Source organism: Saccostrea echinata, unplaced genomic scaffold (assembly GCF_033153115.1).
Source record: "Saccostrea echinata isolate AGI-Se365-2 ecotype Australia unplaced genomic scaffold, CSIRO_AGI_Sech_v1 ptg000014l, whole genome shotgun sequence".
Classification (NCBI taxonomy): Eukaryota; Metazoa; Mollusca; class Bivalvia; order Ostreida; family Ostreidae; genus Saccostrea; species Saccostrea echinata.
The window spans coordinates 11,342,439-11,367,052 of NW_026889763.1; the positions used below are offsets into that span (position 1 = coordinate 11,342,439).

The 24,614-nt window shown below is 32.6% G+C and overlaps 1 protein-coding gene across 1 annotated transcript; it reads left to right on the forward strand.

Moving 5' to 3' along the window:
- The first annotated feature begins 239 nt into the window (after nucleotides 1-239).
- LOC133186737 (bone morphogenetic protein 1-like) lies at nucleotides 240-24,407 on the forward strand. The gene is made up of 16 exons (XM_061322021.1): nucleotides 240-450; nucleotides 649-746; nucleotides 2,833-3,028; nucleotides 3,554-3,760; nucleotides 16,322-16,418; nucleotides 16,747-16,875; nucleotides 18,421-18,497; nucleotides 18,600-18,809; nucleotides 18,899-19,025; nucleotides 19,119-19,238; nucleotides 19,374-19,528; nucleotides 19,706-19,839; nucleotides 20,109-20,221; nucleotides 22,210-22,316; nucleotides 22,733-22,854; nucleotides 23,530-24,407. The coding sequence occupies exons 1-16, from the start codon at nucleotides 265-267 to the stop codon at nucleotides 23,768-23,770; spliced, it is 2,319 nt and encodes a 772-aa protein (XP_061178005.1). The 5' UTR covers nucleotides 240-264; the 3' UTR covers nucleotides 23,771-24,407.
- The last annotated feature ends 207 nt before the right edge of the window (nucleotides 24,408-24,614 follow it).

The following is a 24,614-nucleotide window of genomic DNA, read 5'->3' on the forward strand; positions in this document are numbered from 1 at the left end:
TGATCACTGAGATTGCCTGGAAATTCAGAAACAAAAATTAACGACATTTTCATTTCTTAAAAGTTCTTGTCAAGGTCCTTGGAGACGGATAGCATTGATGAATTGAATAAAATTCATATCTGATGTGCCAACCCAGATGTTTAAAGCATATGTTTCATAAATAATCCGGGAACTTTCATTTTGAATTTTTTGTTTGCCCCCGGATAAGTTGACACTGTTTGGTTCTTAATTTACAGCAATTGTATACTTCCTGTTTTGAGTGGGATGTGTGGCAAAGTTGTAAAAATGTTTAAAAGTTCCCTTTTCTTTGTATTTGTGACTCTTCTTTTCAATTTGACAATATTTGTACATACACTAGAAATAGACTTAACGGTAGATGTGAAACCAGGTTATGAAGAATGCTTCTTTGAGGAGATTAAAAAACCAACGAGTTTTGAAATCGAGTATCAGGTATGACAAGAACTCTGCTAATAAACTATAGTTAGCTTTGTGTTTAGTATTTACACGTTTCTGAGAAAGAGAAAAAGAAAAATAAAACATATCTTTTCAAAAAACGATCTCTCTGATGATGACAGTAATGAGAACTGAATAATTTTAAAGAATTTTCAAAAGTTTTTACTCATGACACAGTTTTTAATGAATTGGCAGGTTATAGATGGTGGTGATTTAGATATTAACTTCATGGTGACGTCACCTCATGGTAGAATCATGGTATCAGAGCTCCAGAAATCGGATGCTGTTCACAAGTAAGTAAAACTATTTACCAGTGCATTCAAACCCATGGGTGCTGCACCTGTCTGGGTACCTTGAGATTGAGGGACAATTATGGACTTATGACTTTACAGCAACAATGACCTACAATAGGAATCATTGCACATTGGATATAATGACCCGGTCATTATTTAGGTTATTATAAAAAGTGACCTCTACATAAAGGGGTTCGACATTAATGCTTGTCCTTTACCAGTGTAAAAAAAATTAAGGACAAGTGGATATTGTTGGGCACTTGTCCGATTGGACAAGTGCATTTTAAAGAAGTCTCCAAATAATTAAAGAATGACTGTTGAAAGATTACCGGTACTTGAAAGACGGAAACAGTACATAAAAACCAAACTTTGATCCCCATATCGATCGCAATGTTATCGAGTTCACACTCGATCAGGATTGAAGTTCACTTATTGCATACTACAATGTACTGCAAAGGCATGGAACTTACAAAGTTTGGATTCTGTTTTATGTTGACAGTTTCACTTGTGAACATTTATGCTGTTGTCAGGACAGAAAGTCTAGATAAAATTTTGTTTGATGTGCTTGTTGTATTTATAAATAACATCACACACATGTAATGGACTTTATTTAGTTTTCCAGTTGACAATATTAGATCTTTATTGAAAAAGATTCGGGCAAGTGAGTTCAAGTTCTGACAAGTAAATGTCTTGGTCACTTGTCTGAATGGACAAGTAGGAAAAAAAGTTGATGTCAAGCCCTGCATAATGACCTGTTTATCAAAATTCCCTTCAAATCAAACTTGACACATAAAGAAATGATTGAACGTTTAAAATAAAAAAACGTTGTTATAAAATATGCATTGTCTGTTTATGATACAGAATATGATATGGCTAGATACGTCATAAAATTTATCATTTATTCATTGAAAATTTCATTAAATGTCAAATTCAATCAAAGAATGCAGACTTGGCTGTTTTATACAGTAAAAATCTTCTCCAGATTTTCATTATACTGGAATGGTAATTGTGAATTTACTAAAATGCATGTTACTGACAATCACAAAGTTTTGTTTTTCATAAATCAAATTAAAACTTACAAGACTTACAGAAAATTGCAGGCGAAAAATTAAACAACTTTACTAGTGAATTCCGATCCAGATCAGGGAACAATGGTAATAAAGAACTCTGACATTCGATATCGTTTATAATAATGTTATACTTAGATAAGTTGTTTATCATTGGTTGCCAGTAACTACAATGAAACTTTGTTATCTTAAACTTTACAAGACCAGGAAATGACTTCGAGATATTTGATGATTTAAGATATCCAGGGTAAAATACTTAAGAAATAAGCAATTGAGACTTCAAAGTCACTTCAACATTCTATGGTATTTGAGATATCAAAGTTCAACTGTATAATAAATAACATTTGATAAACATGTGAATTGTGCTTCATTGTTTTGAGTTGTGAGTCCCACCCTTTTGATTGAAGGTCATTATCAGAAAACTGCATCAAATTATATACAATTTTAGAGATTAGGCCTTCAAACTTTGTTTAATCTTATAATAAAACGATTGATTACCCCTTATGAAATGAACATGGTGAAATAAGGACTCTCCACTTGGCCCATGATGACCTTTACAGACCTCGACAGCTATGTGGCATCGGTCAGGTCAGTTCACCTTGTGGGCCAAGTCTTGCATCCTTATTTCACCATGTTGACCTCATAAGGGGTAATTAATTGTATTTATAAACACTAATCTCTGTGGACAAGTGGTTTCAAGTTTGGATTATTTACTAATCTGCACTTCCTCAAATGCAAAATGATAGGAACAAAAACACATGTTTATCCTTTCCACAGCTGTAGCATCATAAAGATTCTGACCCCAGTGGTGGGCTCTAGGTGATGATATCATTTCATAATTTAAAACAGGTCATATGAGAAGTTTGTGAGCTATCAGTTGTTAAAATTTGTAAGCTCTGCCTTTATATTTATGGGTAAAATTGCTGTATAAAATTGGAATGATTCTATTTCTGTAAAGACACAGGTACATTGCCTTGTTATTCACATAAATATTCAATTTTCCTAATTTTTTTTGGAAGACTTGATGCCACTGAGGTTGGTGTATACAAGGTGTGCTTTGACAACTCATTCAGTCACTTTGCAAGAAAGCTGGTCTTCTTTGAAATCATGACTGGGGATGATGATGAGGATGAGGAGGACGATGATAAGAAAGACTGGAAAGCAGCACAAGAGGAGCTATCATCTATTGTTGACATGACACTTGAAGATTTCAAGGTAAAAAAGTTAACAGGTTAAAAAGTGTTTATATAAAGACTTGTACATTTCAACTCTAATGAATTGTCATGTATGCTAAGAAGTCAAATGCTTACTGAAGTCTTTCATACAAATTGTTGGGCCATTTTTTTCACACTGAATTGTGTATGGATTTTCTGTTTATCCGATCATGTTGAAGAGCACACGGCGGGTGTGACTCCTTCATGGCATCTGATTCAATCTCTGTTTTCAAAGGTCTGAGTGAGCTTTTTTTATTGTATAATTGAACTTTTGAGCATGATAACTGTTTGTTATCTTCCTATTTCATGTTAAGTAGTTAGTACGATATGATATAAACTGCTTTCTCTAGACCTTGGATTTTTTTTAAATCACTTGGCTGCAAATGGGTGTAACCTTGCTTGCTAACATATTTTCAGCATCTGCAACTTTTTTTTCAACTTTATAATAACAATAATCAATGTACTTTATCTTGTCATAAGCTGTAGGACAGTTATTGTGTTGATTCAAAAATGCTGTCTATTACAGAGACTGCTGGATAATGTCAACAATAATCTGGACAAGGCTCGCTCCGATCAGCAAATTCTTAGGAACTATGAGGCTCGAGATCGCAACCAACAGGAAAACAACTTCCAGCGAGTGAACTTTTTTTCAGGAGTACAAGTGTTTATAATGTTGTCTGTAGCTTTAACCCAAGTTCTTCTCATCAGAAGTTTATTTGATGATAAAAAGAGAGTACAGATGAAAGCTAGTACTTAATGTTTATTTCAAAGTTAGATTATTTTACAAATTTAGGAATTATTGCATGAGGTGTGGCCATTTTCAATCATTTTGAGGTTTCTTTTGAAGATTTTTCAAAAAACCTCTACATTTTCTCTAAAAATTAATAAAAAATTGAAACTGAAGATAAATTGTATATAAAAAATGGTTTTTTTTTCTCTTTGTGAAAAGAAGTTTGAACATCTCTATGCATTTCAAAAGTAACTTTTGAAAAGAAACAATAAATGATGACAGTATTTCTATGGGCAAGGGAACTTGTGTTTAATCTTTGAACAATTTAGAACATGTGCTAACCGTTTTCTATGGAATTACTCATATTAATAAGTAGGAACAAAATAGTGTATTTGCAAAGTTGTGAGTGTTTGATTGGTAAAAAACTTGAAGGAAAGAAACAGATTACTGAACAAATAATGTTGCAAAAGGGATATACACAAAAATGCCTAAACTTGTATAAAATATATATTTCTTTTACAAATATTTTGTTCATTTAGTTTCAATTTCAACTTGCATTCACTTACTGGAATTTATCCACTCCTTAAGTCCCAACTATTGACTATCATTTATAAATTGTACCCCATAATTATTTGATAAATGATGAGAACATTATAAAGCTACTCACTTATCCTAGTATCAATATCTTATATGCAGAAAGAAATTTTAAAATTTAATTATATTTTGCAAATAAGAAATATATATACACAGAGGAATTTTTTATGAAGCTTTGAAAAATCCTATCATTGTTAATGGCAAACTTAAACTAGGTATTTCTTTTTTAGTTAAATCTTTAATTGATATTAGGAGTTTTCACTCGTTATCAATGGGTACATGAACAAACTCTTCCTATATTCCTCTATCCTTGATTTTTTGACCTGTGTTAAATAATTTTTTAAGAAAACCTGTATGAAAATTAGAAACATTGATTATAACTTCTGATGAGAAGAAAGTGGGTTAAGACAGAAGCATTCTAATGCTAATATTTGTTATTGATGATAATTGTGCTTTTTTTCTTCTTTTATTTCAAGTTTTATATTGCTCATGGTTGATTATACTGACTTTCTTAAAGACATTGTCCGGAAACAGTGTTGTCATGTGTATTCAAATCCTCATAATGAACTATGACTTTATTTTAGGAATCAGAATGAGATTTTTTCATTGTTTTTCTCAGTATGGATAAAAAGGAAATCCATTAATGTGTGCACAAATTTTGTATCTTGTTCTTTTTGTAAGGATTTCTGCTAGTTGTGATGTATAAAGGTTCAACAATAGGTACATGTATACTTAGTTCAACCCTTTCCATTCCCAGCTTACAACCCATGTACATTTACTGTTTATGTATGTATACTCAAATTTTATATCTGAAGTTTTCTGTGAACATATTTCCCCTTTTGAGTGCTATATGTGCATACACAAAGTTTTCTATGTGTATTGCTGATACGATCAAATGCACCTCTGTAATTTTACGCAGAGGGTACTGTTTTCTTCTAAGAGATTTGCTTGCTGATTGCCCTAGACACTAATTAAATTATTAGCATTACACAATAGCATTACATGTATTTTTTAAAATGAGATTGGTGTATTTGGATCATCACAGTGTGTTATTTTGCTGCAGTGGCTGATTATACAATTATGTACTGGTGTATACAAAAATGTTTTATTTGGTATTTTTTACGAGTCATGAAATATGTACATCTGAAAAAAATGATACCAATATCTTTACAAAAGCATTCAGTTTTGAGTATGTGGATTTACTTTTCAACTTTTTTTGTCTTGTATAAGATTCTTGAAATCTAGCACTATGCAATTAGGTTGATTAATTTCTGAATCAGTGTAGTCAGACACTGAAGTATGAGTCTTCAAGACCTTGTGATCAATTTTGTTGATTGATGGTTTTGATTTTGAGAGAGGTAGTTTTTGTTATTTATAAATATGCACAATTTTGAAGAATTAAGGTGTAAGTGATGTTTCATGGAAGCATGTTTATGATTTTTTTTTTACAATAAAAAATAAAATTCTAAAAACAAGTTATTGTTTTTAGTTCAGGCAAATAATTAATGTATTATCAATTAAAATCATCACAGGAGTAAGAAAGAAGTACCCATCTTATTACTGGTATCATATAATTTATTCTGTTCTTGGACTATATTGAGATTATTAGTACAGCAGCTATTCATAGTAGTAAGATCCATTTCACAAAGTTGTTTAAGACAGCCATGTATTGCAGAAAAGGGCGAATACTCAGCATCTCTAGATTTAAATATGGCCTTATAAAGAGATGTGGGGGAATGTAATATTGTTTGAAAATAAGTGGTGAGAATTCGAAAGGCATTCCACAGAAAATGGAAGATTAAAAAAGTATCCTACATGTACTGTACATGTACTCAGTTGGCAATAGCAAAAAGATACTATCAGATTTTTTTAGGGAGTTGCAATAGGACACTGAGTTTTCCGATAATGCAATGCAACCGAGGTAAAGAGGGACATACAACCAGGAATAAGCACAAAAAATAACAAGATCAGCTTTAGAAACACTATTAGACGATGATATAATTAAAATATATATGTACATGTATCTGGATTCCAGACAGTCAAAATGACTATGTATAGGCTATACATGAAACTACAAAAATGACTATGTATAGACTATGTCTACAAAATTGACTTTGTATAGATACTATTTAGAGCATGCATTTGATTAAACTTATTTATTTACTGAAATTATCTAATTTACACCAATGTCCCCGTGTCGTAAACTACGGGTACAATCTTCCAAAAAACAAGCATTCTGAGAGTATTGCATTAGCAATACTAGTCCCCTATCGGCAAGTGTAATCTGGTTCCCGTTAAAAATTGAAAATGCCATAATTCCGTCAAAAATCAATGAAGCTGAACGAAATGCAAACTTGATCTATAACACATCAAGGTAAAGTCAAATACCAAAAATCAGCTCAATATCTGCAAACGTTTAGAAAAAAAGTGCGGAAAACCCTGAAAAATTGAGAAGGTCGTAATTCCGTCAAAAATCATTGAAGCGGAACGAAATGCAAACTTGATCTGTAACTCTTCAAGATACACTCACATACCAAAAATCAGCACAATATCTGCAAGCGTTTAGAGGAAAAGTGCGGAAAACCAAGTGGGACAGACTGACAGACAGACAGAGGGACAGACAGCTAGACGGACGGTGAAACCGGAGGGGACTATAGGTTTCCTCTGAGTCTGTCCGTCCGTCTGTTTGTCTGTCCGTCCGTCTGTCTGTCTGTCCCTCTGTCTGTCTGTCAGTCTGTCCCACTTGGTTTTCCGCACTTTTTTCTAAACGCTTGCAGATATTGAGCTGATTTTTGGTATGTGAGCGTATCTTGATGAGTTACAGATCAAGTTTGCATTTCGTTCTGCTTCAATGATTTTTGGCGGAATTACGACGTTTTCAATTTTTCAGGGTTTTCCGCAATTTTTTTCTAAAAGCTTGCAGATATTGAGCTAATTTTTGGTATGTGACTTTACCTTGATGAGTTATAGATCAAGTTTGCATTTCATTCCGCTTCATTGATTTTTGATGGAATTATGGCATTTTCAAATTTTAGCGGGAACCAGATTACTCTTGCCGGTAGGGGACTAGTATTGCTAATGCAATACTCTCAGAATGCTTGTTTTATTTGTATTTTAGAGGAACTGGAGTTTAATTCTGCAAGTGGTAATCCAACTTACACCCATAGCCCCCTTTCTAATTAGGAGGAAATTTTTCAATATCATATGTCATCTTTAAATATTTTTAATATTCCCAATCATCAAAATAAATTTGAATTACCATAGCTATACTGGATTCCTTAACTTCATAAATATCCTTACAAAGATACATAGCGGGTTATAGTAAATGTTCTACCAAACTTCTTTATTTACTCTTCGCTAAAATATTAACAGTAGTAAAGGAGAAACTTCAGGAGTACAGTACAACAATATAAAATATATTCGAGTAGTGTAAATCAGATGTGGCTACTTAAAAACTCTAAGGAACTCCAAGGAAATCGCATTTTTTTTTTTCAAAATTAATAACATCAAAACGTAACATTTCGACACTTTATACAACCATCCCTTACGATAAATTAAACTTCATGCTTTTAAACACCATAGACAGCTGGGTTTTTTTTTCTCAATAAAAATGGAACTCATAAATTTACTTACCTTGTCATTGATCATTTTTTGTTAAAAATATTCTGATTGTACAAACAATACTCTGAAGTTGATATTAAGAAGAAGTTTGAGTTTCTAATTGACAATATCTATGTAGTTTTTTGGAGATCAGGTCTTCCAACAATCTGTTGGAATTGCCATGGGTACCAATTGCATCCTGTTAATAGCAGACCTATTCTTGTGTTCTTATACACGAGAAGAAGAAAACACTTGCTTTGGACTTCAACTCGATATTTAAAGATATCGACGACGTATTATCAATACACAATAGTTACATACTGCCAGTATGTACTTATATTCATATGTGGACTCTATATATCCCAGTGAACTTGAAATAAAAGATACCACAGAGTCTGAAACACCTGCATGTTTCACATTTGGCCAACATTAATTAATGTTTGTCTGCCCTCTCCCGACTCTGGATGAAAAAATAGGGTCGGTAGGTAGGTGGGATAATTTTTCCCTCAGAAAATTTCAACATCAATGCTGATTTTTTGAAATCTATTTTCCGGTATGCATAAACAAAATAATTGTTTTCTGGAGGTTTAAAAAAGGTTGGAGTCGGGTCAATTTTAGCCAGTAGTTCGGGAAAGGGCAACCAAACATTTTTTTTTAAAGATGGCCTTGGATATTTTACTAGAAAAAGACATAATGGTAACCTAACAACAAAACTGATGACTTCAACTTTTCTGTCGTCAAATTCTCTTACGTATAAAGCAATATACCCTTATCACCTGCATATAGGGTTTATATCTCCCAGTAGATTCGATATATACGCAAGAGCATGCCCTACGAACGAACAATTTTTAAAACGAGGCAAGCTATTGACAAACAAGTTGACGAAACAAGGATATCAACAGTCTCGTTTGAAGTCATCATTTTGCAAGTTCTATGGTCGATACAATGACATTATTTGCAAACACAGTCTATGATTATTAAGTAGAATGCTGACTGACGTTTTTCATACTAATTGTTAGGCCACTATATACATGTACACATTAAACTGTCTACGTTTGTCCAATCATGACAAGGAGAACAGCGCGGGTGTGACCGGTTGACAGGGGATGCTTACTCCTCCATGGTACCTGGTCCTATCTCTGATGTTTTTAGAGATCGGTCCATATTTGCGTCCATGTTTGAGTAATTGTGCATTCGTCACATGTAAATAAATTTTACTTTAATCAAATCGATATAAAATAATTTTCCCTTGATCTTTGATTTGAATTACCAATGCGAAGCATCTCGTTTGAACTGATGATCCGCGTCTGTCAAAAGACGTGATAGGCATCTTTGGATCAAGTTACAATTATAATGATAAATTTAGTACATACATGTACCTCTCAATAATTAGCTTAATGTTAAAAAAAATTTGGAATCAAATTATGCAACGTTATCTATTAAACAAAACACTTTTTCAAGGCATAAGGCTTGTAGACTGCCCCCCCCCCCCTTTCCGCGTTAGGTATACCCAAGGGTTATTTGAATTTTTTTTTTAATTTCTATTACACATTCACAAAGTATTACAATTGAAAAATACAAAATATAATCTAAAACTAACCTTTTAAAAAATTCACTCTCTTTGATACTAAAAGTGATTTTTTTTATACTTATGCGATAGTTTAGTTCTTCTATTAACTTTAATTTGATTGTTTTAAAATAAAATCAATAGAGCAAAAAAGTATTTGATTTCATCTTAAGATATCACATATCACTTCCAATTTCATTTAATGCTAATTTACATTTGTGCCTAAGGAAAGGTGAAAGAAAACTCGTTTTATCTATCCCCACTTTTTTTTTTTTTTTTTTTTTTTTACATATTACCCTAAGACACCAAAGAGCATCGTTTTGTTTGTTGTATGTTGTTTAACGTCCCTCTCGAGAATTTTTCACTCATATGGAGACGCCAACACTTGCCGGTGTAGGGCTGCAAATTTTAACTTGTGCTCGGCACTCAGGGCCATTGAGCAGTGAGGGATCTTTTTCGTGCCAACACCTACTGCGACACGGGACCTCAGTATATACGGTCTCATTCGAAGGACCGGTCTCCACGTCCCGCAGTGGGATTCGAACCTGCGACGTAAGAATCAACTCTTTACTCTACGACTCTAGAGCAGACGCTCTAACCATTTCGCCACGCGGGCGTCCAAAGAACATTGAACCATATTAATATATATATATATATATATATATATATATATATATATATATATATATATATATAGAGAGAGAGAGAGAGAGAGAGAGAGAGAGAGAGAGAGAGAGAATGCATATAACGCACCTATTTTTATTCTATATGATGCAGATATCAAATTTCTAAAATACTAGGAAAGTAGGAAAGTGTAAATTTTCCATGATGTTCAAAATTCAACCTTTCTTCAATGATACTTATTAATCCAATAAATTTTCCTACCTTCATAGGGTATTATTGTGAAACTCTAAATGAAAACTTAGAATATATGCTGCAAAATTTATTCATTTTACCTGTAAAAACAGCTTTAGTTGTTATTTTCACGATTTTTTTTGAAGAAAGTTTGTGTCTTCTGTCCCTAAGTAAGACAAAACGAAAAATACACCTTATTTAACAATATACCCTTATCACCTGAGGTTTTTGTTTCCCAGTTGATTCCATAGGCAAGAGCATGCTCTACATATGAACAATTCCCAAAACGAGGTACAAGTTAAAACAAGTTATTGACAAATAAGTTTTTGAAACAAGGATATCAACAGTCTCGTTTGAAGTCATCGTTTAGCAAGTTTTGTGGTCGATACAATGACCTTGTTAACAAACACAACCTATCATTAACTCAAATACTGATTGAAAGTTTTCATACTTATTGATAGACCTCTACAAACCGAATTTTGTACGGATTTTTCCCGATCATGACAGGGAGCATACGGCGGGTGTGCCCGATCGGCAGGTGGTGCTCACCCCTCCATGGCATCTGCTCCCATCTCTTAGGTTTTTGGAGGTCCTTGTTTGCTCTGCTCCCGACTAGTATTGTTTAAAATAAGCAAATGTCTTGTTCCTCTCATTTATGTTTTTGAATAAATTCTGCTTCATATGAATAAAAAAATAGGTCTATTAATAACGGGGTGCAATTGGTACCCATGGGAATTCCGGCAGATTGTTGGAAGACCTGATCTCCAAAAACTACATATTGTCAATCAGAAGTTCAAACAATTTTTATTATCTACTTCAGAGTACTTGTGTGTATAATTAGAATGTTTTTTAACAAAATTATTTTGTAAATGACCAGCGACAAAATAAGTAAATATAAGAGTTTGCACCTTTTTTCTAGACAATTGTTAATATTACACACTTGACAACAGCTTAGACTGATCATACTTTTTAGCTACTGATGTAAAAACTTGATATTCTTAACGAAGTGATTTTTTCAAGTTGATGCTATCACTCATCTACAATGTAGCACATCTTTATGAGCAAATAGTTATATCCTTATTACAGAACTTGTACTTTTCATAACCATGTAGAAAAGAGAAGTTGTATGAAAAAGCTCTAACACTAAATAACAAATAAAAACAAATACATGTATTTATCAGGTAAATCTAAGATAGTGTGGACCTTGTCCACCTCTGACAAGTCTTCAATATAGAGCCTAGCTGCTTCTTTCACTATTCAAAGTTGACAATGCCTAGTCCAAGATCATGCTGCTACTAGGGGGTGGAGTCAAAACCCTTGAAAATAAGTATCCAAATTTCTATTTTAAGATAGTCGACAACTTCTTCAGTTATCGTTATCAATATCATTTTCCTTGGGGATCCATACATGTTTAAACTACGTCGATATATGTAAAGTTAATCACATCTCATGTTTTAGAGGTCCGTGTTTGCTCTGCTCCAAATTTGTATCGTTTCAATGGACTTTCGAGCTTGATTACTGTTTGTTATCTCCATATATCATTTCTAAATATTTATAGTTTTAGACACTAAAATTTAACACTGAATCATTTTTCACAAAGATTAAAAAAACAACCCAGTACCAACATATATAATCTTGCCAGGTTATATTCATGGCAGGTAAAGTTAACATGTACTAATTAAGTAACTAAATCGTCAGAGCTCTACATACGATTAATTGTTAACCCCTCAGCATTTTGTAACTTCAATAACAACGACCTTGTTTACAAATACAATCTATCATTGGGTCTTATTTTGATTGAAATGTATCATACCACTTGTTAGCTGGCCATTGCATTTATATTTTAACTACGGATTATTCCGTCCTATGGCTCACGGCGGGTGTGACCGGTCAACAGGGGATGCTTACTTGATTTAACTCCCTGAAGGCACCTGGCTCCGGGGCCATAAAACTTAAATGAGCTCACTTCTATCTCAGCCTCACTTTTCCCATATACATTCCTTTAGTAAAAGTGAGACTGAAATCAAAAGCGAGCTTATCTAAGTTTAATGGCCCCGGAGCTTGATCCACCGTCTTGACTTTCCAGGGGTCCGTTTATTATGCCCTGTTCACATTTGTATTTGTAGTATTTTTTTTTTTTTTTTAGATCGATCACTGTTCGTTATCTTCGCCCTTTTCACTCTTATCATTATCAAAAAAAAATTACCAATAATTCATAATCAATTTATAACCAACTTTCTTTCACGACATTTAGTATACACATGTAAGACGGAATTGTCTTGCATTGAAGATTAAAGTGACTTTTTCATTTTTTAGGCATCATTTTTTAGTGCTTTCGTATCATTTCTGTTTTATAAAACAGAGGAAATACCCGTACAACATGTTCCTGAACAAGAGTTTTCTTTATTATATATTTTATCTAATACACTTTATCAAATATTATGATTTCCCATTTCTTCAGACGCTAATAAATATGTAATTGATGTATCAGTTGACGCTACGTGTCTAGATCCAGCTATATTATTGACCTTGAATGGTATAAAGTTCAGTGTACTTATTGTCAAAACAGAAAAGCTTGCAATAAATCTTAATACAATTTTGTGCAAACAGCCTATCTTTCTCCCCAATTAAAAATACATGTATATGTAATCATCCTTGTTAGAAAAAATGTGATTTGAATCGCATCAGAGAGTGTTTTAGTGTTGATGACGAAAGCCAACTGATTCAGAAGAAATAAAAATCTCTCAATTTATCACCTTGAATTTAGAATTATTATTAAATAGAACTTTTTAAAGAGTAACCGAGTACAAAATATTTAGTCGATAGTCGGTATGATCGAGCGATGGTCGAGTACTCGAATACTCGTTAACATTTGTTGTATTATCATAATTATGTAAATTCATGCGTAAATATCACTGATTGTTTATTATGTATAAATACTTGTATTATTGAGATGTACATTGTATGTGATAGTAGCTATAGATATAAACATGGAGTTTAGAAGCAGTCTGAAAATGAAACAGGTATACAAGTTACACTGACAAGGGAAAATTATCTTAATGAGTACTCGATTATCGCTCGAGTAAAGCCCCGATTATTCGACTAGTCCATTCGAGTGAAATTGGCATCTTGGCATCCTTAGATAACTCTAATTAAAACATTGCTGTGACGTCATGCCTTTGTTCTTGCAGTCCAAAAATTTACCTGTAGCCGTCCGATAATAATAATTAACAGTTCAATAATATCTTATCGGACGGCAGTGATAACAAAATCGGAGAGTAGTTAAAAAACAACAACTAGAGTGAAATCAAGGTTTAATTTGTCCAGAAACCAAAAACAAGTTAGGAAGAAAAAAAGTCAGGGAAAGCAAACGCGAGGAAAATTAAGTTGTTAAAAAAAGCAAATCCAAGAAGAAACTGGAGTTTTAACCTTCCTCAAAAGTAACACTTTCCATTCGGTTTTTTGCAAAGCATTTTCGATACAGCACTGTGAATAAGCCAATTTAAATCCATTTCTGATAAAGAACCAGTCTGCGAATCTCTTCATTTAACGAGGTTTGTTCGCCAATGGCCGCACTTTTAAAACCCAAGATCCAATCAAAATTTTAGATAAAAATCCGCATTTTTACTTTAAATGCATTTTGAAGATATCATCCAACACTGTATCTGTATCAATGTCAAACGCACTTAATAAAAAAAATATTCCAAATCATAAAAAAATCCTTAATCAACTGACCACTGACCATAGTTCCTGCTAAGCCAAACGACTGCCATTGAATGAATGAAACAAAAGATTTCACTCACTGATTTTACTGTCTAAAGAAAAAAAAAACTTTCTCTTTTCTTTTGTCTACTTATTAGATGGTTTCAGGTAGAAAACTATTGATCCCTGAACTCCTATTGTGTAATTATCGGACTCCTCCAGGTAACTTTTGGACATTTAAATAGCAATGTTTTAAGTAAGATAAATGCCTCATACAATTCTATATGTAAAATTATCAGACTGTTTTCGGCCCTAACGGGCCTCAAACAGTCTGATAATTTTACATATAGAACAGTATTCGGCATATATCCATTACGTAAAATGTACATGTAACAATTCTAATTGAAAATTATTATGGTTGTTCTATTAAATTCAGTATATATGAAAATATAACGCTGTCGTAGACGATTGTATACTGTTAATTTAGCAATACTATACTTTTCATCTGTTGATTTTAAGGTACCCTTGTTATAGTAAACTTTCAAAGAGATTGTATCAATCTTCCCACACTTAGTGAAAAACATAATAATCTTCTGATTAAAAACTTGATGCACTTTTCATAAACGTATAGAAAAAAAGAAATTGTACAATCGGGATCCAATATTCAATAACAAATAAAGGGAAATGAAAAATATTTATTAAGTAAAACTAAGATAGTGTAGACCGGTTCCTCTTCTGTTAAAAACTCTTTGGTATAGAGTCAACTTTTTCTGTGAGTAGAAGTCCTGCTGCTACTGCCAGGGTTGTTGTATTTGGTCAGGGTGTGAGAAGTCCTGCTGCTACTATCTGGTCTGATGTGTTTAGTCAGGGTGTGGTGCAAAGAACCCCAGTAAGTAAGCGTCCAAATTTCTATCTTAAGATCGTTCGAAATCTTTGAACAACTGTTCTAAATCTCATTATAAGTTTACAAAAAAAAAAAAAAAAAGTCAGAGTTTGTTTAAAGTTTTCCCGTGTTTATTTTGCAGTTAAAGAATATCATTGAGGGAGTTGGAGAGATTCCAGTTCCTCGAGGACAGGACTATATGTTAGTCCTGGTCGAGAAGAACTGGAATCTTGCTAAACTCCCAAATGATGTATATCTAAACTGTTTTATTATACCGATACAATAGAAAAGTCTACTAGAGAATTACGGAAAAACGTTAGTTAGTTTCGAAACAGGGGTCAGCTGAAGTGACTAACGTGACTAGTCAAATTACAGCGTGTTCTGTGGAACTACGTATTTACATCTAACGATCTAGTTTTTATATAGGAAAAATCAGTAGATATATAATAAATAGTGTACATCTTCTTTTTGAATTGTTTTAATGATACTAAACTCAGAACCGAGAAAAAGTATCCGCATGTAATCCATAAATTCAAAAATTGATAGAGACAACATAAATGTTTTACGAGTCCTCATTTAAATATTTTTGAGGTCAGTCAGCATGCATGATTCAGTAGCTAAATCAGTTAGTAAAATACAAGTGATAGCTTAAATTTTGGTTTTCTCAATACCCTATCAATAGTAATGCCACTTTTCTGTACGCGAGGTTTCCGTCGTCGGTGAGTTCCACTTAGGACACACTTGACAGATATATCATCCTAGTCAAACGCCCCGCCGCAATTTAACATGTTTTATTCGATCTTATATTTTCATTTACGACATATAGTTTAAAAGAGAAATATCTGCATTATAGGTTCCTGATGTCAAACAGCAGCAAAAACAAATCTTAAACAATGTCGGTAACACGTCATGACAAGAATAGAATAATTACATGTGTCACAACTCCAGTATTTTACTAAGTTTATTACTAATAACTCATTACTTTACATCCGTCAAGGTTGGTGAAATTAAAAAAAAATACAGAAGTTTTGCATTGTTTCAAGTAGAAATAAAAGCACAAGTACAAATTATATATACGGAAACAAAAACTAAGTGATATGTCACGTAGCATGATTTATCGTGTGAAATATACGGTATTAAAAGGAAATTTACAAATCTTCCTTTTTAACTACAGATAAATTATTTTTTCCGAGATCATTCAAATGCACGAGATGTCTGGTCTTGTTGTGTATGGAGTATTGTTCCTGATTACCAAAATGGTAAGTTTTCGTTTTTGATTTTGCTGATTTACACCAGAAAAGCTTGTTTGTCATGTCATGCTGAAGAAATTTCTAATGACACATGTCGCTTCACACATACACAGGAAGTAATCACGAGTCAGAGAACAAGAAGACCCCTGGTCCCCATTCATACTTGGCCAGATGGAATCGTGCCATATGAAATTCCAGAAAACAGTTTTGGTAATGCGTAAACACTTCATATAACGTATCACTGTCTATTAATAGCTAGATTTGTTGCCTCGCTTAACCTAAAACCACAAACCGTACACCAATCTAAATAATTTAAAAATATTCTTTCATAGATCTCTTTCAAGGCGCTCAATCAGTTTCTTGAATGAAAACTGAATTTCTTAATGTTTTTCAAAATAGTATTATATTATATATTTATATCTAAAACACCAAAACGGAGATAGTCATTTACATTTAAAACACCACAAACGTATGTGCTATGTGGATATGCTAGAGTTTCTAATGATTTAAAAAAATTATATCAGTTTCAATTTTCCAGATAAGCAATCGAGGGCTTTAATTCGGGTTGCCATGAACCGATGGGAAAAACAAACATGCATCAAATTTGTTCCCCTGTCTGACTCTGCTAGAAAACCGGAGTTTTACATCAAATTCTACAACTCCACTACGTATGTAGTACTTGTATTATTGTATATCGTTCAGATTTAGATTTATCAAGCGTTAATGAACTACTGATCATGATTCATTAGAACTATTTTTCAAAGAACAAGGTACGCTTTCAATACAAGTCTTGCCCTGTGATTTTGTTAAAAAAATGTGATGTAAAAAATTAAGCTCATGCTTTCCGAATCATTGAAATTCCTTGCAGAAAGATCATATAAATCATTTTTCTCACATGAGATTCTAAATGCTAATTGTGACGTCATAAACTTGAGCATTTTCCCGTATTTTCTTAAAAAGAAGCAGAAGACACCAATTTTCAATGGAATTTTCTTGCAGATAATATTGTCCACAGGCATCGCCCACAAAGATTTTAAAATATGTTGTTTTTTTTTTAATTTTTTAAATTTTTTACGCAATATCCGAAAATTAAAGTGGGCGACGGCTGTGGACACTATTTTCTTAGGGAAAATAACCTTGAAAATGGTCGCTTTGAGGCTTTTCTGTTTAAAATGGAGAAAAGTATCAAATTAATGACGTCATATTTCTAGAATGGTACTCATTCATGCCATATTCTTTCTTGATTCATCACTGTCATATACTCAACTTATATTTAAGCCAGTTTCATAACTTTTTGATAACATTAAATTTTTAGGGCACAATAAAGCTAAAACCGTACCTTCTCCTTTATTCACCTCATAAAATGATAATTGGGTGAGATATTGGGTGACTATTATGTACAATTAAGTAGATATTAATCAATTTTTCTTGGATGTCTTCAACTGGACATCAAAAGTAATTACAACAGATAATATTTTTCTAAAGTAAAATTAATTGACAGCAAAAAGCCAACATTGCAACATTGAGTAAGTTACTTGTACATCATATTCTCACTTATCCACACGTATTTGACTTTTTAAACATTTCTCTCTATTGATAAAAAATCTTCCTTACTATTTTAATCAATAAAGAGAAATATCAAAATCACTAAGTACTTGTGGATAAGTGATGATTACATAGAGGGTTTTCAATGTTTTGTAGTTTCAGTTAGTTATGGAATTTATTTCACCAGTGCGAAGTACTCGTAAAAAATATATATAAAAAATCATGTCTCACTCGTGAAATAAATTCCATATCCAACTACAAAAAAAAATTTCTGTTTATCACATTTTTCTTTGATTTGCCCTTTGCTTCTGTCTTAAAGTTTTCATAACACCTTATCATAGGCTGTCACATCATAGTTGAGCGGTTAAGACGTCAAAGCTTAGCAATTGTGAGACTGAAAACATCGGAAACATTGGGTTTCAAAGAGCATATTTGGAGAAACTTTGGCAGTTTTAGTCTCTGTCAGGATGGTTTATTTATTCTCTCTATCTTATAACAGGCCGGGAATTATTTTTACAACATTCTTCGTGAAGGAAAATCTGCCATACGTCTGATATTCTTTCACGCTAGTACTGTGATAGAATATCATTTTTATTCAATCATAAAATAAATTGCAGTATTTTCACTGTTGAAAATGTAATAAATATAATTAATGAAACATGTTTTCACAGTTGTTTTTCAGATATAGGTAGAAGTATAAACCAACGCCCTCAGTTACTGGGGCTTAGTAAAGGTTGTATGTCTGTGAGTACTAAGTAAATTTTTGTCATTTCATAGAACCGTCACATTAAGTGGTTTCATGTGTTATTTGAACTGTTTGTGATTCTAAACATTGTTGGTTGCTAGATTCCTGTAATTCTACATGAACTTGGCCACGCCCTTGGAATGATTCACCCTATGTCTCGCGATGATCGTAACTCATTTATTGACGTCCGGATTCAAAACATTAAACCCGGTGCCGACCGAAACTTCATGACTATGAGAGACAGGGGATACATGTATTTTGCATTACGCGTGCCATATGACTATAAAAGCATTATGCAATACAGTCCCACGGTAAATATATGTCTACTACATTCCTAAAGCACTAAAGTATTAAAACTCTTGCCAAATTTCATTCAATGCTGTAGTGAATATATTTTCAGATATGGTCCTGGAATGGAGATCCTACCATGGTTACACTGAAGCCCGAATACCAGTCCGTGTTAGGGAACGCAGATGATGTCAGTTTCTACGACAAATTATATATCCATAGACGATATCATTGTGGCTGTAGGTATAGTCAGTGAATCCTTTAAAAACATCATTACAGAATTAACATCTTTTTGTAAAGTTTTATCGATAATTGACGGCTATTTCTCCCAGGGCAATGTACTGGATATTGTGAGAACGGTGGGATAGTTGGAGGCAAGTCCTGTAAATGTATTTGTCCCGACGGTTATCATGGTAATTACTGCGAGAAACGCCTACCAGGAGCAAGCAGAAGTTAGTATTTTTAACCTACTTTATATTTCATCATGACTATGTAATCTTTCCATTAAAATAATGAAATAAGATTTTTTTTCTGTTTACCGTGTGCTCTAAAAGGCTGTTGACATATGAATTATGTAACTTTTGCAGTTATAACTTGGAGATGCCGGAATGGATGGACTTTCAGGATTGGGATGTGTTATAATTTTTTTTCTAGTGTGACGTCACTGTCCTGGAGACAGGCACAGACGTTCTGTCAACAAAATAGTGGGTCCCTCCCTATCATCAAGGATCAGGAAACATTTGTAAGAGTTTACTTTCCATTTCATTTCAACTGAAAATATGCAGCTCTAAATCATTTAAATGCATAAACATTATATATGGAAATATTCATGAAAAGCTGGTGACCACCTACGCCTAATTGACATCTTTTTTGACGATATATATTCCAACATTATTCACTACGCTTTGCATTTCTATAGGATACAATGGCCGACCTTGTTCTAGAAAACAAAGAACTAAGTACGAGTAAGAGTTTTTGGTTGGGGTTGAATTATAATAAGGCCTCGGGAAAGTACATATGGACGGACGGGAATGAACTAAAACATCAAGAATGGTTTGTCATTTATACATGTACTATATACATGTACTATATACATAATGATAAATACATTTGTTTTGCTCAATTTATTTACAAGCAACAAAAAAGTGATTGTATAAATGATATACTTCAAAACTTTTCCTATGCTTCCACTTTGAACAATCTACAACATTTACAAAGGCCACTGATATGACGTAATTTATAACTAAGATAAAATTATTTGTGTTTGATCTTATACTTTTCCCTGTTGTGACAATTTTAATAACAATCATTTAAATCCACAGGCTAAGTAAGGAGAAATCAGACACGCCCTGTGCTGTATTTAATGGGACAGATATAATTAACAGTGGGTGTGACAAACAATCCGACAATGGCGTTTTCTGTACCGCGCCATTTGGTAAGAATTGATTCTTATTCGTCCTCGTAACCACTAAATTATTGTTGCAATAAGGTAAAAAGTCATCAAAGAAAACTTCAAAAGATACTTATACTTCTGTGATGAGGTAGTTTTACCCACAGGTGCTTGAATTGGGACCTCCATTTCAACTCCCTTTCCATACGCCATGGGTTCTTCGAATGTTTTGAAATAAGATATTTTTTTATCTGACACATTTGCAAAGTTTTACAATAGAGAAGTCCAAAATATATAATCTAAAACTAAATTTTAATAAAAATCACTACTCCTTAAAGAAAAACAAAAAACTATGAGATACTTAAAAGAACATGATTGGCACGATCATATACGGAAGCCCCTTTAGGACCTATCAAAAATATTTTTGAATTCCATATAACAAATTATCGAATTTGTTATATCGCATTTATTTTGTTATAACAATTTATTGAATTCGTAGTAACGAATTAAATCTGTTATAACAGAATTATTGAATTCGTTATAACGAATTTAAAAAAAGATGGGTGAACAAGGCGTGCAGAATGCTTATAGCTTCAGTTATTAAAAATCGTATTCAATTTGTGAATTAAGTATTTAAAGTAAAGTTCTCATTATTGAAATTTATGAAATGATGATCAACAAAACTTTTCTGAGAAAGAAAGATCTTGGAAAAAGTATTCTTTTATAAAAAAAAAATTAAATGGCATTCGTGGGATTCGAACCCCTAACAATAAAAATCCGGAGTATAATATTGCTTTCAGATTAACACGCTAACCACTACGCTACACAACTCCTGATGAATAGTTGCATTTAAATCATGTTTGTGATATGACCCTTGACTTAATAGACTTTATGTATTTCTCGGAAAGATGCGAATACATTGTCATAAAAGTGTACTTTTAAGATATAGTGGGTCTTTGCTCCATGTTTTTGTAATCCAAAAAATGTATATTTTTATGCAAACTTTTAGGATTAACTTTCAAAAAAATGGAGCGAAGACCCACTCATATCGAGAAATTTTGTTTAAGTATGAGAAAATGATCTTTTTTGTCCTCTTTAGTGTGTGTATGCTATTTTGTAGGGAAATAATTTCAGTCTTCGTGAGATTTCTGTAAATTAATGAGATTTTACATAAAGTATACTTTAATGTTAGATGAAATATCAAAGAAAATTTTGATATAATTGAGATTTTATTTTTCACTTCATGTTTGTCGCACTATAGGCACTTCGCTCGCCTTGTTCATCCATCTTCTTTCAATACATGTAGGTAAAAAGTTAACGTTGTTTCAATTAATAAATAATCTCGGAAGATATGGTAACCTTTACTTACAATCGGTAAGTAGCTTTAATCTTCATTTTTGCACAGGTGCTTATGAAGGGGACCCCCTCCCCCATGAAAGTTCCGTACCCCAAGGGTTCTTCGACTCTCTTTTTATGATTCCTTTTTCTCTCACATATTCACAAAGTATTCCAAGTGGAGAATCCAAAATATAGTCTAAAACTAACTTTTTTAAAAAATTCACACTCTCTGAATCTTAAAAAGAACAAGGTTGGAAACAGATATTTTATTTTTAAAAAGTTGAAGAACCCTTGGGGTACTTAACGCGGTGGGGGGAGGGGGTTGTTCCGCTCCCAATCAACTTATGATTTTTTGAGGATTTTCCATCGGGGTGTCGAAAGTCTTCTTTCGAAGTTGCCAACCTTATTTCCTTTATAAGTATCTGTGAGTGATTTTTTTATAAAAGGATAATTTTAGGTTATATTTTGGACTTTATTATTGTTATACTTTGTACATATGTCATAGAAAAGTCGAATTACTCTAAGGGTATTGGATGGGGGAGGGAGCCCCGTCCCCAAGCACCTGTGGTTCTACCATGATCGATTGTAATGTTTAGTTGCATTTAAAATTTGAAATGGCCTGTGTTAAAAAGGACAAAGACAAATTCACTCTCTGAAATAAATTTATTTCTTATTTCTTTATACAAATAATATAGACCCGTCGTGTGGTGGAAAATTTCAGCTGCATCAAAGTACTGATGTAACATCACCAAATTATCCAGATCTTTACCCGTCCGATATCACTTGCCAGTATGTGTTTAAAGTGAGTGTCGTCAATTTAATCATAGCTAGTCATGAAATACATCTATCGATTCATGTGGAAAATATTACATTAAAATTTGCGCAATGAATGGCTTTTTTCATTGTTGTATTAAAAAAGCATCCTTAAATTGTCTCTATTCAGTCCAGTATAATTCCTTCACTTGGATAACCTTTAAATATTGAAAATGAAATAAAGGTATACTTTTAAGGGTGATACAATTTTTTTATTTACCGACAATAACGTCAAAAGTTATGAGTACAACGAATTCTAGATTTGAAAGATATTAGATTTACATAAAAAAATCCAGACTTTTTTATTTCAATAATTTTAAGTCTTTCTGCTTCGCTGAATTCTTAAAAATCCAGTTATTTATACATGATTCTTTGTGATTGATAATATTAAAATTTTGTAAACAGGATTCGAACAACCGAAAGATTCAGTTGACGTTTCAAGATTTCTTGTTGGAGTATTCAAAAGACTGCAGGAATGACTATGTTGAAGTACAGCTAGGTACTGACGTATCTATTCCAGGAAAAAGGTACATGTTTATATTAATTTCGATCTTACTGGACTTTTGACTTTGGTTCTCCTTCATGGTTTGATTTGCAGAAAATTAAAATGCGTTTGATTTCAGAAAAAATAAGCATGAATTTATGTTTAGATACTAGACAAAGTAGAGGAATGTTATACATGTACACGACTTCGCTAAACTAATGTTTATCAATAAAATATTTTTTAAATGTCTTATAATGTATTCCATATATAGTAACCAACTTGTTACATCATGTATTAAGAGTGTGCAAATTACTAACACATTCCTAAAAATACATTTAATCAACCAATTTTGGCAAACCCATTAGATCACTGAAATTGGTGTGCACTTTAATTATAGAAAGAATATCATTGCATGAGACAATAACACAAAATGATTTCGCAATTGAAGTTTAATTTCCAATTCATGACACTGACAGATTGCTTTGTTTTAAGATTCACCGTTATAATCCATTAACTCTGGAAAGTTTAAAAGTCTAAATTTAAAAAAAAATTATCAATCAAAATGATCACTGAAATAAAAAGAAACATAAACAAAGAAAAGGGTAAAAAATTATATTTTTTAAGATGATTAAATACTATATGTCGTCATTGGGCTTTAAGATAAATTAATTATAAAATATATTACTCTTGATTTGGCAAAACACTTGTTTATTTTCAGATATTGTGGTACACAGTTAATAAACCAAACCCTAGTGTCGGATGGAAACTTTGCAATAGTTACACTGAAAGCCAACTCAAAAATTCAGGGGAGAGGGTTCAAGTTAGAGGCAACTCCCGTACTTGTGTTTCGGAACAGTGGGACATCGCAACACTTCGCATTCACAAGAAACATTCGAATTCCTTTGTCATTTTTCAGGAAACTTTTTGAAAATTTACCGAGCCGGCTTGGTGAAGGGTAGTCTTTTACAAATTGATGCTTTTTCTGAACAATAATCTGTCAGACTTTGCTATAAAATGTTTTCGAAGTAGAAGTAAAGAAATTATGTAAATATATTTGATAGAATATACATTTCCACGCTAGCAATGATTTAACTGCACAAAACATGTGATTCATGTGATAGAAATAGACAGTCTTAATTTTTAAGTTATTTATCAAATGAATACTGCAGGAAGAGTATTTTTGCTTTCAATTTTCTGCTCAATACAAGCAATTAGTTTTGTCAGGTAGCTCCGTAAATCTAGTGATGGTGACACCTTACATACACTGTTCTTTCCGACATGATAAACTGTTCCTGATTTAGATAAAAACACATATTTTACTTTGAAAGGAATAAACATGTTCTATCTAAAACAATTATAAAAAAAGTTTACAGGAAAAATAATGGTATAAAATCCTTTGTCGTAAGATTGCAAAATTGCTGTAAATAGTGTAAAGACAAAAAAGTGATTTCTAGTATTGCTTTGTATGTGCATGATTGTGTATATGCTTGTTTGAAATAGAATTCATTGATTTGAAATTTGTGGATGATCGTAATGACCATAAGGTGCATTATTTATTGCAACCGAATTTAATAAATACATTAAATAATGTTAATTAACTCAAATCTTTTAATATTATAATTAATTTAAAGCTGAATAATAATTCTAACCTCGAAGTTGGAGGTACTGACTGATGATGAAACCGTCTCTGTTTTCATCTAGCTTGTCAAGTTCTTAGTTAAGGTATCTGTAGTTCATGGGTATTAATACAAGGTGCTATAATACATTCGAGAAAATTTTTAATGTATAGTATTTACATTTTTC